This window comes from Chelonia mydas, chromosome 17 (assembly GCF_015237465.2).
Source record: "Chelonia mydas isolate rCheMyd1 chromosome 17, rCheMyd1.pri.v2, whole genome shotgun sequence".
In the NCBI taxonomy this organism is placed as follows: domain Eukaryota; kingdom Metazoa; phylum Chordata; order Testudines; family Cheloniidae; genus Chelonia; species Chelonia mydas.
The window spans coordinates 13,104,001-13,121,455 of record NC_051257.2 but is presented as its reverse complement, the minus strand read 5'-3'; the positions used below and the strand labels follow the sequence as shown (position 1 = coordinate 13,121,455).

The window sequence follows — 17,455 nt, the reverse complement described above, 5'->3', positions numbered from 1 at the left end:
AGTAGAGTAGGGGCGTTAGGGGACGAGAGCTGAGGAAGCGTTGTTCTAAGTCAGCCATAAAAATGTTGGCATACTGTGGGGCCATGCGGGTACCCATAGCAGTGCCGCTGATTTGAAGGTATACATTGTCCCCAAATGTAAAATAGTTATAGGTAAGGACAAAGTCACAAAGTTCAGCCACCAGGTTAGCCGTGACATTATCGGGGATACTGTTCCTGACGGCTTGTAGTCCATCTTTGTGTGGAATGTTGGTGTAGAGGGCTTCTACATCCATAGTGGCCAGGATGGTGTTATCAGGAAGATCACCGATGGATTGTAGTTTCCTCAGGAAGTCAGGGGTGTCCTGAAGGTAGCTGGGAGTGCTGGTAGCGTAGGGCCTGAGGAGGGAGTCCACATAGCCAGACAATCCTGCTGTCAGGGTGCCAATGCCTGAGATGATGGGGTGCCCAGGATTTCCAGGTTTATGGATCTTGGGTAGTAGATAGAATATCCCAGGTTGGGGTTCCAGGGGTGTGTCTGTGCGGATTTGATCTTGTGCTTTTTCAGGGAGTTTCTTGAGCAAATGCTGTAGTTGCTTTTGGTAACTCTCAGTGGGATCATAGGGTAATGGCTTGTAGAAAGTGGTGTTGGAGAGCTGCCGAGCAGCCTCTTGTTCATATTCCGACCTATTCATGATGACAACAGCACCTCCTTTGTCAGCCTTTTTGATTATGATGTCAGAGTTGTTTCTGAGATTGTGGATGGCATTGTGTTCCGCACGGCTGAGGTTATGGGGCAAGTGCTGCTGCTTTTCCACAATTTCAGCCCGTGCATGTCAGCGGAAGCACTCTATGTAGAAGTCCCGTCTGTTGTTTCGACCTTCAGGAGGAGTCCACCTAAAATCCTTCTTTTTGTAGTGTTGGTAGGGAGGTCTCTGTGGATTAGTATGTTGTTCATTAGTATGTTGGAAATATTCCTTGAGTCGGAGACGTCGAAAATAGGATTCCAGGTCACCACAGAACTGTATCATGTTCGTGGGGGTGGAGGGGCAGAAGGAGAGGCTTTAGATAAGCTATTACCAGCAGAAGAGTGGGGTGGGAGGAGGTATTTTTTCATGCTTTGTGTTTATATAATAAGATCTTCTACACTTTCCACAGTATGCATCCGATGAAGTGAGCTGTAGCTCACGAAAGCTTACGCTCAAATAAATTGGTTAGTCTCTAAGGTGCCACAAGTACTCCTTTTCTTTTTGCGAATACAGCCTAACACGGCTGTTATTCTGAAACCTACGTAGAAGTGGTGTCATAAAAAGAGAGTCAGAAAGTGGTAAACTGATGTATAAGTGCCGTTTCACATTTTGAGACCCTGATCCTGCAAATGGGTCTGCAAACACCACCCCTTAAGGCGACTCCATGCATGGAGTACAGATCTACGTGTATGTATCGCTTGGCAGGATCGGGGAATATGGCACCGTATTTAAGGGTCTCGCTGTTCAATATATGAAGTCCTCAGTTAAGCACAGTTAAGAACATCCTTTCATACTGAAGATGAGGAACTTCTGCAGCACTGCATCTGCAAAGAGTCATGACCCTTTTCCCAATGAAATTTCAATTAACTTGAAGAAAGGAAAAGATCTAAAACTTAGGATCTAAATCCCACAAAAAGATACAATTTAGAATGAACTCTGGAAAGGCTCACCAAGGAGTTCCTTAGCTTGTGTGACCCTTTTTTAAGGGCAGGTTAATGTCCTGCTTGGTCATCAATTCTTGCAGGGCCATAATGTTATATTAACCTAGGGTTTGGACTCCCCCTGCCCAAGCGTTCTAATCTGTTTAAGAGAACATTGGCACCTGCACTCTGAAAGTTAAAAGAGTGCAATAATGCCTACTTGGTGTCTGGCAGCACAGCAAGTACTTTGAGGTACAGTGTACTGAGCAGATTGGAAAGGATTTATGATGATTAAGTCAAGGAGATGGAGAAGTAAGAGGTACCTGGGGGGCACCTAAAGATGACAAAGAGGTGGCACCATGCGGAGGTGGAAAAGAATTCTGCAGAATGCATCAAGCTCAGAAAATTGACTTTTTCCTATACTCTGGTATTCATCAGCTCCATGATTTTTTTTTTTTTTATGAGCAAACACAGCTCCCTGCTTAAAAATTAGTTGAACTAATTTCTCAAAGAAAAATATACGTGTGCACACACAGGTACCACAGGATAATGATGAATCCCAAACCCAGATCTTAACACTCTGCTGGCACCTACTTCAACTTTTCTCCAAGATAATTTTATAGCTTCTGATGTACAAATATGTAAGTCACATACCAAAAAATAAAATGTGCTCCCTTTAAAATCGGCTAAATTATTATGCCATTTTTCAACCCCCCCAAAGCAGCTGACCAACTATGAGCCAAGTGATGCTTGAGGTCCCCATGCAAGGTCGCTCCATCACTTGTGCTAACCGCCACACCCTCTTTTTAGGAGACATATCACCGGATTTGCATTGTCCAGGCAGCACAGACAGGTGCTTAATTTTTACCAGCTGTCATCATACAGAACCTCACCCAGTAGAATTCATGGAAATCAAGTCCATAGAATCATAGATTTTTAAAGGCCAAAAGGAGCCATTAGATTATCGAGTCTGACTGTGTAACACAGGACACGGAATGTCACCCAATTACTCCTGTAGAGAGCCTAATACCCTGGGTTTGGCTAAAGCATCTCTTCCAGAAAGGCATTCAGACTTGAGCTAAAGACTTCAAGAGATGGAGGATTCATCATTTCCCTCAGTAGTTTGTTCTAGTAATTCAAGACCCTCACTATTAAAAGCAACAGCTTTATTTCCTAATTTTAATCTGTCCAGCTTTACCTTCCAGCCACTGGTTCTTATTATGTCTTTCACCACTACAATGAAAAATCCTTTAATCCCAAGCATTTTCTCCCCAGGAAGGTACTTGTCCACCGTAAATTAAGTCACCCCTTGATCTTTTTGATCACCTAAAGTCATCTGCTTTGGAAGGATGAAGGGGTGAGTGAGCTCTGCTGGGTATTTCAGACATGATGTTTGGAAAAAGCACACTTTAAATTAGATGTTAGTTTAAGCACTCAGTTGACACCTGTCCCTTACTTTTCATTGATAAACAGTGCTTAAGACATGTTCAGAATATACATTTGGATCCGAAACAAAGCTTTCTGAGTACTCACCAGCTATCTAACACTAAATCACACAGATCTCTCGGGAAGAGTATTTCAGAATGGAAAATTCATCATAAAGACCACTGCAATAAAGATTACTTTGGAGAGAGCAAGACTTACGCCCGAAAACAGCTTCTCCACATCAGCTGGGAGATACACTGTTGCTTCCACTGGAAAGTGATATCCTGATAAGAGATGGTCAGAGACTTTCTGAAGAAACTGTTTATTCCGAAAACACCAGGTCATTGAACCAGAAATTTCTCATGAAAGCAAGACTGGTTTGACAAACTAGGGGTGAAACTCTGCCCACTAGGGTTCTGATGAAATCCTGCAGTGCCACACAGTCTGCCCTGGAGCCAGGGACCCCAGGCTCTTAGGGTTTTCAGCTCCAGGACAGTCCTGCCATGCCAGGATTTCCAGGATCTCTGCTGTGGAGTCAGGACTCTCAGCACCATGGCAGGGAGCCCTGACTGAGACGCTGCTCCTGGCTCTGCAACAGGGAGCCTGGAATTCCTGTGGTCTCTCAAGGTTTCCAACCCCCTGCTGCAGAGCTGGGATCCTGAAAGTCCTGGGATGATCTCCCCGGGTCTTTGACTCCGGACAGCCCTACCACGGGGCTTTCCCTGGAGCTGGAGACCGCAGGGCTCCCAGGCTACCTGGCTTCCCAAGATGCCAGGCAGGGACTGACTCTCATACTTACAGTACCAACCACAACAGAGCCCTGCTCTTGTCTGGGCCCTCCATGTACTACTGTGATACAAGCAACCAACCACCGGTAGGATGACGGAGAACGAGAATACAGGAACAACTCTTGCCAAACAAAGTTGTAGCAAGCACAGGAAGACATTTTATGTCAGTTTTAGAAGCCTTTTGGTTTTTGGCAGCACAGGGGATGAAAACCCACTATAAACTCTTAATAACAATGACCTTATATCAACTACAATATCATCTTGTCTGTGTCTTAGAGGAATTATATAAGACACGACAGCTGAATGCAACGTGCAAAACTGAGGATTTGTGTTCTGTTTCCTGATACATAGCACTGCTTTCCTCAACACAATGCATCATCGCTTCCCTATCTCAACATCCATATTGTAGTGTGAACCGTACACCTTGAGATCATCAGAAGCAGCATCAGCTTTCCCCACACTTAATTCATCAGAGTCCTACGAAACAGTGCTTAATCTCCAACTTGGACACAAAAGCATGCACACCGAGGAGAAAACCTGGAAGGTTCTCCTTCTTAATAAGTCACTTCAGGTGTTTCTAGACACCCCCTATAACTACAGCCATGTGTAAAATTACAAAATCATCTAAAATATACAAGATTCCTAGGGGATTTTGACATTTGCATATTTTTGCCCTGGCATTATGCAACTCATACCCCATTGCTGATAAAGGATATCGTCAACCTTGGCTGCTATTAAGAGGGTGCTGTGTTGTCAGTGTTATAAGAACACCCAAATCTGTCTTCGAAGGGAAAAAAAATGCAGCTATCAGCTTGGCTTTTTTTTCCCCTTTCCTCTTCACCTTGACCAAAAGTATTTTTAGCTCTATGTATATAACTGCCAATATGTTCCTCACAAAAAATGAAGGTGGAAAGATTCTGACAACAGACAGGAATTCAGCAGTGACTGTACCTTATATAACCAAGGTCAAGAGAGACATTCTGCCAAAGGCAGATTTCCTAGTACATCAAAATGTCCCCCTTTTTGTTTGGTTGGTTTTGTTTCATTTTGGGTTAATCGAGTTTGGGCGTCCCCAAGCCAAATCCTGATCCCATTAAAGTTAACGGAAATTTTGCCCCCGACTTTGCTGAAGCCAGATTTAGCCCTGAGTTTAACAAGATGATCCTGTACATGGCCACTCTACACAAGTACCTTTACCCATGTGAGTACTGCCAGCAAATGAAACGGGTGTATCCAAGTGAGAAAGCTAATTGCGTGCATTTGCAGGACCAAACCTTCAGGCAGTTCCATTGAAGTTAATGGGTCTATTCATGTAAGTAAATCTGGCAGAAACAGGCCTAATATTTGTAGTCTCAGAACACAGCAAAGCTTATTATATACACTAAATAGCATCTCCCATCTGCTCAGTACCAGAGGCAGCATGTAAAGTTGTGCCAGAAATATAAATAAAAGCTTTTTTTCTGAGTGCTGCAATAGTAAAGACAAGAGAAAATATGTACACAAAACACCTAGCTTGTTAATTCACACAGTGCCCAAGTCAGATAAGTAGGGCTCTGTCAGAGAGAAGGAAAACTATAAAGATTGTGGCCTAAACTCACAGCTGGTATAAGCAGGTCGTAAGCCTGCCGTGAATTTGGCCCAGTGTGCAACTGCCTTATGCAGTACAGCAAGAAAGTTACAACCTGGAAATATCAGGAAGAGGCAGCATCCTTACATTGCCCAAGTATATACAGCCACTATCTTCGGCCCCAATCCTGCAAACAAACTTTTACACATATGCTTATTTTTACACATCAGTAGTCCCATTGCAGCCAATGTGTAAGTGTTCACAAGACAGGGGCTTTACTGAGCTCCTGGTGAAAGCTTTGGAAACAAATGTTAGCTATCACATGTGCTTTCATGAACTCTTCTGGGCTTCCTACCTTTCTCCAACTGCCTCGTTTTGGCTGCAAGCAGCTTTGGCAGGGACTACCTCCATTTTGGACAGCAAAATAAATACACGATTCTCTTCCTGACACACATTCTACCCCTCCTCTCCTGAAATTTATTCCCACACAAAAAAACCCAGAGTCCTTTGTTAGCTTTGAGTTTGGATTGCTATACTCCTTATCCCAACACCACAAACTGTACAAAGCACAGAAATAAAGCTCTTAAGGCATTCAGCACCCCATTTCCTTCAAGCCCCACAAAACTACACCCCCCTCCTGAGCGGAAAATGGGAAGAAAGGTAAAAAAGTTAACAAAAACCGTTCTTAATTTGGTACCTTTTCAGCCAAGGCCTTTAAACTGTCTAGAAACCTTTGCCAGAAATCCTTGAAGAGGGGACGGTCAATTTTCTTCAGGCTTTCTTTGGTGCTAGCATCCACGCTGACATACAGCTGCGTTACTGGCTCAAGGTTCCTTGGCAATAAAAAGGAGAGGGAAATCATTATTTTCAGACATTACAGCTAACTGAATTTATGCTTTTTTACAGAAGCATCCATAAGACATAACATGGCAGAGCAAATAACTATGCTGGACTCTGCTCTGTTCCCAGAAGCAAAAGCAGTAATGTAATATTTACAGCATACTCTCTCAAAGTTCAGCAGTGCATCTTTACCAAATGGCTGGGGTTTCTAATAGCAACAGAAAATATTCTTTCACTACATAATGTGCCACAAAGCAAGGAATACCACATACTAACCACTCGCGGAAGGGTCAAGCCCAGTGATAGTTCAACAATCCAATCCTCACTGAACAGCATCTTTCATCCAGGTAGAAAACTAATTAAGAAAAGCCTTCCCAAGCGGCCTGTGATCAAAAGAGCCTGGAGTCTCACCTGAAGCATTTAAAAGCTTCACTTCCTATTGGAACATCTGCAGGCAAAGTGCCCTAAAATTCCACCTGTCCTACAGGAAGGCAGCCCTATTCAACAGAAATGCAGTGCTGCTCAGTGGAGTTCACCCGGCAGGGTGGGACATCTCTGAGCTAGGCAGGTGGAACTTTAAGGCTCCAAAACTGTAAGCCACATGCAAATGGGCTTTTTGCAACAAAAGAAGTACAAAAGTGGCTTTACAAATGTGCTCCTGGTACTTTGTAGAGGACCTTATTTCATGGGACCCGCTCAAAATTTTGCACTGAATCCTTTTCAGTTAGCACTACTGTAAACATGCTTGGGGCCAGAGACCTACTGTCATATGAGACATTGATTCCAAAGCATATCCTTAGTTATGATTTCCTCCCCACATTTTAATAGCCCAGGCTCCCAAGTTCCCACATTTTGAGGACTGTTCCTCTGGTGCAAAAAGCGTGGGATATAGCTCCCACAAGGACATCAATGCCTTTGTGAAGTTGACTAAAGAGGTCATTACAGTAATCCCAGCGCGCATCAGTCTAAGTGCAAAGAGCTGCAGCTTGGATTTCTGCAGGAAAGCATATTATGCTCTAGCTCTTTTACAATTTAAGACATTACTCTTTTTACAAGTTTAATCTCCTAGTGAATGCCCCCTATGCTGATCCACAGAGGACAGGAAATGTCACAGCCTCCAGTTAAAAGAACACATTCACCAGTGGGTTAACACAAGCACTATGTAAGTGACTTCTAAAAGCTTAAACCTATTCTGCTGTCCAAGAACCTGTGACCGCTTTCATCCATGCTGGAACCCCAAGGCTAGCAAGTGTGATGCAGACACAGATAACTGGGGATGCAAAGAGCAGAATAAATAACACTGTATTCTGCTACGCAAGGAATAATGAACAAAGAGTAACGAGCTGAGAGAATCAGACTTAGCAAGCTCCTTAAAATCAAGAGAAATAGACAAAGGCAATTAATTTTTATACCCTTTTGTCTCTTCTGGAGGGCTGGTGATATTTGTCAAACACCAGGCAAAAACACTCTACCACAATGCCTTCTAGATAAAGTGAGAGCTTCAAAATTTTATCACACAGCTCTGTGGGTCTACTAGCCAATGTCTTAGGAAATTAAGGAAGAGCCTTCCACAAATGCTGCCTGTGAAAGCTGCTAATGAGCAGGCTACAACTCCAGTCTGATCTAGTGCTTTTAAAAAAGAATCTTTCATACAGCTGTCAATCACTCCTGCTTTAAAAAAACATGAAGGTGAAAACTAAAAGTGACAAGAATTGTCTGGAATGAGACCAGAGCTGAGCTGTCAATGGTTAGAAAATCCAATTACTCGACATGAACTTGCAAAGTACCCAAGCATATACCTCCTCTCCAGATTCAGACAAGAACAGATCATTAATGGGAAACAAATCTAACAGTTTAGATTAAGAACCGGTTTACTAGTGAGCATGCTCTGAACTGACAGTCCAAGCAGCAATTGCCCAAATGGCCAAGTGTTCCAGGTATCAAGGGATTGGAATATTCAATTACAAAGAGCGTAGCCAGTCTTTTGCATGTTACATTTGCCTAATATAATAATAATAATGATAAAAAGGTATCACTGAAGACAGAGCTAGTCACTTTCAGAATGGTAACTGGAAAAGTTCCTCTTCTCCAAGGAACCAAAGCATGCCCCATCCCCAGCAGCTGCAGGCAGCCAGCAGAATTAGTACAGTTATACCACAGAAAGATGGGGATGCGATCATGAGCAGAGGTTTTACATACCCTCCTGCACTATGCTGTTCCGCTTTGCAGTGACCGACTGAGCCCCAGCACCCACAAGGGGGCATAGCTGGGTCTGAAAGTACATGAATACACTTGTCATTCTACCCCACAAGCTGTGAGAGCTGCTGCGATATTCCACGGAGCTCTGACATGGATGTAGTAGTGAACAAACAAGGGACACAACCTAATGTAGTGGATATAATTACCAGCTAAACCTGAAAATGCTTTTGTACACAGCCAGCGTCAGATCCCTAAAAGACTTACAATACCGACAAAATGTCATGTCAATAGACTGTACAGTCTAAGCTCAGCAGCAGGAATAAGACCACTCTTATCTTAGCAAGGTTTTTGTGTTCTTAAAGCAAGTCTTATTAAATGCTGTACCATATACAGGCTCGGATTTTGCTAGTTGGGATCAATGGACATGCTGATGAGAGAGCAAAACTAGAATTTTATCATTTAAAAAAAAAAAAAAAAAAGACATTTTCTAAGAAATATATTTTCAAAAATAGTGTTGGCTCTCTTTTTAAATTCTATGTTTAGTTTCTATCTATCAGGCCCATAATACATGGTTTGAAAAGTAACTTGATTACACAATTACCCAATCATTTGGAATGGCTTTGGAGTACCTAATTACTCACTCCAAAAAATGTGTGCCTCCAGCCGTCACATTCAGACCAAAATAGGGAGCCAGAGAGGAAGCCAAAATATCAGAGATTACTGATGTGTAAATTATTATTTTGCAACAAATGGAATGTCCTATTCACCTGGAATTAGAGATTGTGGGAAATATAACACACCAAAGCCATCGCAGCTGTACCCTCCAGTGACACTGCTAGCTTTCCACCAGAGAGGAATTTGGGCCTATGCTGTTAACTAATGCCTTTCGAAGTACTCTTCCTCCCTCCCCCGACCCCAAGTTGTGGGAGCTGAAGACAGGGTCTGAACATTAGCAGGGAGTTTTTCACTGCTGTTCTGATTTTTGGTTAAACAGGTGTCAAGCACTCTCAAAAGAGACAAATAATACTTTTAATTCACCCAGGACCTTTAATCGAAGTATCTGAAAATGCTTTACAAATATTAAATTTCACAACTCCCTCTGCGTGGTTAGATAAAAATGACTAATTACCTTTTGCAGGTGGGAATACTGAGAGAAGAAGTGAGTGAATTGCCCAAGGTCACAAGGAAGCGAGCAAGTGAACTGGGAATAGAACTCATGAGCTTTAATTTGCGGTCTGTTTATGAGAAACACTCCCTTCCTTTACTCAATTGCAACAACAAAAGCAAAACACAATTTGCATTTCATTTGTTTTATCCCTATCGACTTTAGGTATCTCCAGAACCTTCTGGAATGGACGTTTGGTTATACTGCCTGTATTTCACTTCAAAGTAATTGCACTGAATTTAAGAGGCACAGAAAAAAATAATAAAGTAAATGTACATTGGTGTGGAGAAGAGAAGGAAGAGGGAGGGAAACGAGCCCAGAGAGACTAAAACTATGACCCAGACAGATTCTGAGCAATAATTTTCATGGCTATTTGTAATGCAGACTGTGGCATTGTGTATTTCCACTATGATAAAATATAAGCACACCATACAACACCAACTCTTTAGAACAAGACAAAATCCATTTAAAAAAAAAAAAAAACACTTCATAGGATTCTCACCTAATCTCCACAGGGAACTGTGCGTTTGTAACCAGGAAGCTGGAGATGTTGTGCCGGTGCAGCAGTTTTAAGAACGTGTTGATTTCTGGGTACATAATTGGCTCTCCCACCAGAGACAGCGCACAGTGTTTCACCACCATCCCTTCTTCGAAGCGATCTACTCTCACTCCTGGCACACCTGGAAAAAAAGGAGAGGTGGGGAGAAGAGCGCTGTCGGAAAAGAATTTACAAAATAATTCATAAAAAGAAAAGGAGTACTTGTGGCACCAAGTACTGCTTTTCTTTTTGCGGATACAGACTAACACAGCTGCTACTCTGAAAATAATTAATGCAAAACCTACACACACAGCACATCTTGGATATTCACTGGAAACTGGGGAGAGAGTAAAGTGAATGATGAAAATTTGCTGTCCATCACAGGGAAAGAGAAGATTGGTTAATCCTTAAAAAAAAAAAAAAAATTTTACCCTCCAGTAACTGAACACCAATTTGTAAGCAACCCTTCTGAATCATCATCCACTTGAGCCAATCCACCTGTGCTGCTACTCATTTTAAGATTTTCATTGTGTCAAGATCAAGAAAATGGGACTGATGACTGAAGCTACTGAGCCAGATCCGCAGGTGGTGTAAATTAACATGGCATCATTGAAGTCAATGCCCCAACATTGCTTTGCACCAACAGAGGACGCCGCTCACTGTGTATACAATGAACCTGTATAAACAACAAAAGCAATATTTTAGTACACTGTATAGAATAGTCTCTCGCCCACATATAAGTCCTCAATAAAGCACACGTGAAGGAATAGGAACAAGGGAACTAAACCAAGAACCATAAGCCGTTCTTTAAGAAGAAATGAACAAGTTATTTTTCTCCTCCCTCAGAGCTGAAAGCAGTTTGTGCATTTCACACGAAAACAAAGGCCCACATTTCATTTAACACAGCAACAATATTCCATTGCAAATCAGTATTCGTCACCAATACCATCTGCTTTAAGACATTTCCTGAGACAAAAGACCTGTTAACACACAAACACTGCTTCATCCCTGAGTTGCAAGGACCACTTCCAAGTGAGAAGGTAACAACAATAAGGCTACCAGCTGTAGCTATCCCGTGGAACAGTCATCAGATGTAAGTGCTTTTAGCTCCTAATAACATGAGCCAGATTCATACTAGCAATCTGGGAACGAAGAGTGCTCTATCCCATCCATTACCAGCTCCCTGAGCTTCTGCGTCTGCACGTGAACTCATTTCACTAGGAATAAGAAGCAAGCCAATTCAAATTTCTATTCTGAAGATGTCACTTTATATTGGCCTGAGGTGCCTTGATGCATTTGAATAATATACTAAGCATTTTAAAAAAGAGTTATGGCTTGAAACCATAGTCCTCACCTCACCTCATGTTGCCTAGACACTGCAGCTCAAATGGTACAGAAAATTACCCACTAGACTGCAACGTCAAGATAAAGAAAGGCGTTTGAGGATACAGCCTCAACCTTAAACAGAGAAGTTGGTCTGTGACCAGAACCAGGAAGTTTAGTGCATTTAAAATGAGTTAGATTTAGTCCTGAGCCCATGATAGCTCTAATAATGTCTACTCGCAGGGACCCTCCAGGACTCAAAATGGGAATTTTACCCCACTGGAAAGGAGAATCGCAGCTTTACAATGGGACAAACAGCACTTTCTTCTGGTTCTGGAAGGAGCAGAGATATCAGACATTAGTCATGACATTTCCATGTCTCAAAGTTATTCTGGGAGGCATTTAGCTTAATTTCCCTCCCCCTATTAACCCTACGCTATTGGATAATGGTGACGAAGGCACCAGGCTTACAGGCAGAGGGAAATAAGAAATAATCCCAATAGCACATGTTTAAATTCTCTAAAATTTTCCTACAACAGTTATTGTCCAATATGGCATGCACTACATACAAAATGGTGGGGTATTGAGGTTTTATAAGCAATCATTTTGACCAGCATAAATGATATGCTAGTTCAGGGTTATTCCCAGTGAGTACATGGACATGTTAAGAAGCACATGAACTCCCATACACTTAATAACTAAACATAATGACCACATTCAACTTCCCATTTCCTGTGGATGAGCTCGCTGTCAGATCTACGGTGCTCACTCTTCCACCACCTCAGCTCTTTGTGACTTTAATATCACATTCCCCTTGAGCTGCAATGCTTAGGCATAATGAACATTATGGACCAAACTTCCCTGTTCACACTGTACCAGCATTATAGTACTGTATTAAGGATCTTGTTTAAACATATCAGAAACACCCAGATAAGCGACCTTCCCTCCCCACCTCTTACAGCACCTAGATTTTCAGGGCACACTTCGTTACAAATCCAGGACTGCAATACCAAAGGTACCTGCTTTTCTGGAGTGGGAGAGGGTGGGAGGATTGATTGATTTAATTATTACTACTATGCAGCGTCCACCTTTGCGAAGGGCAATGGGATTTACTAGTCACTACCTGAAAAAAGCATCCACCAAATAAATTATCCTGCCCCTGTCCCCTTCAGCAGCCAATCAATCAATAAGATCTCTCTCTCTCTAATTTACACAATGGAGAATTCTGTGGCTGGAAGCTATGTCAGGGTGGGGGTGGTGCAAGGAGAACCCATTCTAGCCACAATGCCACCCTGCACCCACAACCCCCTCACTTCATTCCAGCAACAAAGACCAGATCTTCTATCCCACTCCAGCCCCACAGCCCAGGCCCCACCATCCCTGGCCCTCTCCATTAGAATCAGGCCATGAACATCTAGTGCACCAAGATCCTAAGAAACTGTCTTGTCCAAAACATAACAGGATTTAAATCAGCAACTTAACAAAAAAGGAAGGCAGGACTGACTTTGCCTAACTCAAGCTGGGTTTACATAAGAGAGAACACCAATGAACTAGACAGGATCACTCCCATACTGCTGAAAAAAGTTTCTGCCTGTCATGGTTCTCATCCATTGGGCACGCTCCATGCTCAGCCATGATAGACAGATGGGTTACCCAATGACATCCAAGACAAAGGCTCGACTTGCATATTTTACGGATGCTTCATTTGACTCCTGACGCAGTCACAATCTAAATGGTCAATAAGAAAGAGCTTAATTCTAGAGTTTTTTTGTCAAATCGGCTGGCTTTTCTTGTGCACAAGTGTTGACCACGGCAAGGTAACTAATTTTCTGTATCTGAAAAAGGATGTGAGCTAATGAGTAGCCCATATGGGAAACAAAGCCAAGAAGATTCCAGGTTACACATTCAGGTGGGCTGATTTCCAGAGGTGCTGAGCACCTGCAGCTCCTATTGACTCCAGTTGGAGTTCTGGGTGCCAAGTACTTCAGGGGGAATCAGACCCTCAAGTGCAGAAACCAGGTACATAAACATGAGAGAAAAAAGAAAAGGAGTACTTGTGGCACCTTAGAGACTAACCAATTTATTTGAGCATATGTTTATGCTCAAATAAATTGGTTAGTCTCTAAGGTGCCACAAGTACTCCTTTTCTTTTTGCAAATACAGACTAACACGGCTGCTACTCTGAAACATGAGAGAAAATGCAGCCAATACCCTGCAGATCTCATTCCAATGAGGCTCTATCTATGGCACTCCTTCGGCTCAGGTTAATGGACAGCTCCTTTCCATTCTTACCTCTCCTTACCTTTTATACAGCAAGGTCAAGATTTGTAGTCACCCAGTCTGTCCCCACCCATTGTGGGGCCTCTGTCCACAAACCATATATCTTACCCCTGCTATCATATATGAGAGAGAGCTCCCTTCAGCTCTTTCATGGCAGAAACTAGCAGCCCAGGGGCTGATCTCGAGTTCTAATGATGTAAACAAGACAAATCACCTGGGGAAAAACGACAATAAATAATGTGCCATAAAAATTTCAGTTACGTACGTTTGAGGGCCCTTACTAGTCTCATCTTTTTTTTCTAGTGTTCTAGAAACTTTTTGCTCCACACATTATTAGTTAGTGTCTGTTCTGATTCCCGCTTAACAGCTTCATTAAAAAAAAAAAAACATTTAAATTACCTTTAAATTGCTTGATCAAGCTCTGGTGGTTTTCAATAGCCTCCCGCAAGATCATTTCAGGTTGGTCCATTTTCCACCGCCATTCTGTGCCCACTGGATTTGTATGATGCCTGAAAAGAGAGATATTGGATTTTTTTATTGTGATTTGTAACACACAAGAATGAGCCCACCTGCCAATCTTTGCACCTCTGACATTATTAAAAAAACAATACAATACAACAAAAGCCAGCTGCAAACCCCCAGTACAACTCCAACCCTCGCACAACCCAATAAATATATGGGACTTTTCTAACAAAGCAGCCAGCTCCATCAGCCCTCATTTCATGGCCGATGGGTGAACACGATGCTGGGGGAGGCTAGTCACTGGCTGCTCCTGCTCTGCCTGAGGTCCCCCGCCCCCCCGGCTGGAGCCCAAAGCTCACCCCCCCCCTCCCCCCCGTGACCACTGGCCCCCCAGCGTGCTGTGTGGGCAGCACATCCGGAAAGCCCCCAGCCCCAGGCAACGGGAGTGTCCCCAAACCCAGCACACCGGGTGGGCATCCAAGCCTTGTGCACACCAGCACAGCCTGCCTGCCCCCGCCTCTTGGCCACAGAAGAGCGGAAAGGTAACTGGAAGCAGGCAAGAGGTGGCCTGGGGGCAGAGCGTGGATGGGGCCACACCAGGCTGTTTGGAGAGGCACAGCATTCCCCTGCCTATGCTACCCACTGCCCATTCCTCAATTTCTCTTCTCCCCAGGCAGAAAGCTGGGCCTTGCAGTACATCTTGAAGGCCATAAGCCTAACTATTCTGGACGATGGGCAAAAGTTTCTTCAGCAGCCAAGGGAACACTCTGCCTCCAACCATGCCTCTATTAAAATCAAGGGGATCCAGCTCTAGAATCTCCAGTGGAGTGCAGCTGCGGCAGTATGACACACTCAAGGAGGCAGGTCCCAGGCCATTTAGCCGAATATTGAAGGTACAGATGCTATCCTCAACTGAAAATGAAGTGATGTGTTTCTAACACAATAGCCTTACCCTTTCTGTGAGTTCCAGTGTAAAATGGACAAGAGCAGACTTTGTTATTCAATATAAAAAAAAGGGCGGTGCAACTTGCAATAGATCAGAGATGCATTTATGATGGATCCAGTTAATTTCCTAGGTTTATTGAAGTGAGGCCTTCTCTGGTTACTTACAAGATTTTTTTTTTTTTTTTTTTAAGTATTGAAACCTAACAAAGTACTAGTTCTCTGCACTGAAGTAGGCGGCAAACAAAACAATCAGTCAATCATTTGAGACACAGCTGGAGTAAGACCACAATGCAGCAGCTTGCTCAGAGTCAGGAAAGCCCACCCACCCAAAGAAAGCACTTATATCAATATCTCAGCAGCTGTACTCAGATTCGCCTGCACTGATTATTTTTCCACAGGCCAGGCACCTGCAATTATATTTCACCCTCTACCTTAGTTTTCCAGATATACTATAAATCGATCGAAACTCAACTGTGCAAAACTCCAAAGGCATCTCCCAGACTCTTAACTCCCAGACAAAAAGGTAGAACATCCCTCATGATTTCCCTTTACTACAAGTGATTCATGTTGTGCATACCAGTAACAACACAGAAAGGGGTCCTAGACAATGGGCTTGATTCTGTTCTCTCTTACAACAGTGGAGTAACTCCACTGAATTCAGTGGGGTTAACTTGGTATAAACCAAAAAAAAAAGAAAATACACGTACACACACTTCTGTGCCTCTTCTAAAAATAATACAGAGTGTGTTTGAAAACAGAAGGCCAAAAATGGAAGTTTCTCCTCTAATCTTGTGCATTCCCCCATCTTCTGTTGATGTTTTGAACCAATCTGAAATTCACAAAGGCTGCCTGTGTATTCACAAGGCTGCCTGTTTGTCCTCTCATTTGAGCACTTGCACCATCAATTTCAGTACAGCTCTCAGAAGAAATTTAAAGCGCTGTAGAGGGAACAAAATACCCTACTGGATCTCACGCAATGGCACTGATGGATTAAAACACTGAGCAAGGAATACAGGATCACACCTTCTATCCATACAGCATTCACAGTTCCAGTTACTGTGCAAAACGCTGCTCAAGGGAGAGCTGATATCAGGAGCATTTCGGACAAGTGGTTTTTGACCTGCAGAACTCAGACTCTGATATTACTCTTCTATAGTCTTCAAGGCCACTTGCCTTCCTCAGTCTTCCAGCTACATAGAGCTCATGCCTAATATCTAATATGTGGCTAAAAGAGGGAAGGAAGAGATCACGGGCCAGAATTAAGGGCCTGACTGAAAGCCCATTGAGTTAATCAACAAGACTTCCACCAAGTCAAAGGGATCTAAGTGAGAAAAACCCTTCAACCTCACACTTTGACTGAACCAAACTAATTGATTCTCAACCTAGCACAAGGCCAAAGTGCCTGTTTGGGCCAAATATCCTTCTCGTTCAGGTAAAGAACAAATTCATGCACTGATGCCTGAAGCATCTTTAACTTCTCACAAAGGGAAGATACATAAATAAAAGTGAATCAAAAGCAGCTTTATTCTTCTAGAGTTTCTCCAAAAAGCATTAGAATGCATTCATACAACTCTTACATTCTATTATAAGGTATTTATTCAACTCATACATGTTTAACTCCATCACTTGTACCATGCATATTTAATAGGGTGACTTGACAGAAAGTCGATAGATCCTTCCTTGATGGACTCTGGACACCCATAAATTATGAGCGTCTCACAGGCCTTGAATTTTTTAACACACTAACTGTTTAATAAACACACTGGGTCATGTCTACAAGTGGCTTATTTGGAGTATGGAGTTTTAATGGGGACACAAAGCATATTTCATGGCTTTGGAGATTGCACTTCCTAGTTATTGCCAGAGCCAATCATTTACTCTCACCTTTTCATTCACCAGCAGGCTCTAAGGTGTCCTAGAACATGTGCCCGACTAGTTACTCAGGTCTTAAGAACAGTCCAAGATAAAATTTAAGCAGGTAATCAGGGGGGACTTTCTTCCCCTTCCAGCACTAACGCACCATACTCAAAACAAAGGGGAAAAAATCCTATTGTATTAGAGAACTTTCACGTTCAAAACATATTCATTTAAGAGACTGCTCTGCTACTCTGAAATATAAGGCATGAGTGCTATAGTGTACTGCTATGAGAAACTGATGAAAGACATCACCTGAACACAACAGGGAGTTTTCAGATCATTCTAGCGGTCCGTCAGCAAATCAGTGTGGCCTACAAGTGAACCTTATTTGTATTCTCATCAGGCCCTTGATCTACCTA

At 42.8% G+C, this 17,455-nt stretch overlaps 1 protein-coding gene across 7 annotated transcripts in view; it reads right to left on the bottom strand.

The window, feature by feature from the left end:
• Positions 1-17,455, bottom strand: part of LOC102929958 (S-adenosyl-L-methionine-dependent tRNA 4-demethylwyosine synthase TYW1) — a 130,585-nt gene that overhangs the window by 63,559 nt on the left and 49,571 nt on the right. For all 7 annotated transcript variants that reach the window (XR_005222603.2, XR_006286257.1, XM_027831409.3 and 4 more), the window contains exons 12-14: positions 14,172-14,281; positions 10,134-10,311; positions 6,125-6,260 (exon numbers count right to left, since the gene is read on the bottom strand). Coding sequence is in view for 5 of the 7 variants with exons in the window: in XM_027831409.3 (XP_027687210.1) it covers positions 6,125-6,260; positions 10,134-10,311; positions 14,172-14,281 (424 nt within the window). In the remaining 2 variants the exon portion in view is untranslated. The remainder of the gene's footprint in view (positions 1-6,124; positions 6,261-10,133; positions 10,312-14,171; positions 14,282-17,455) is intronic.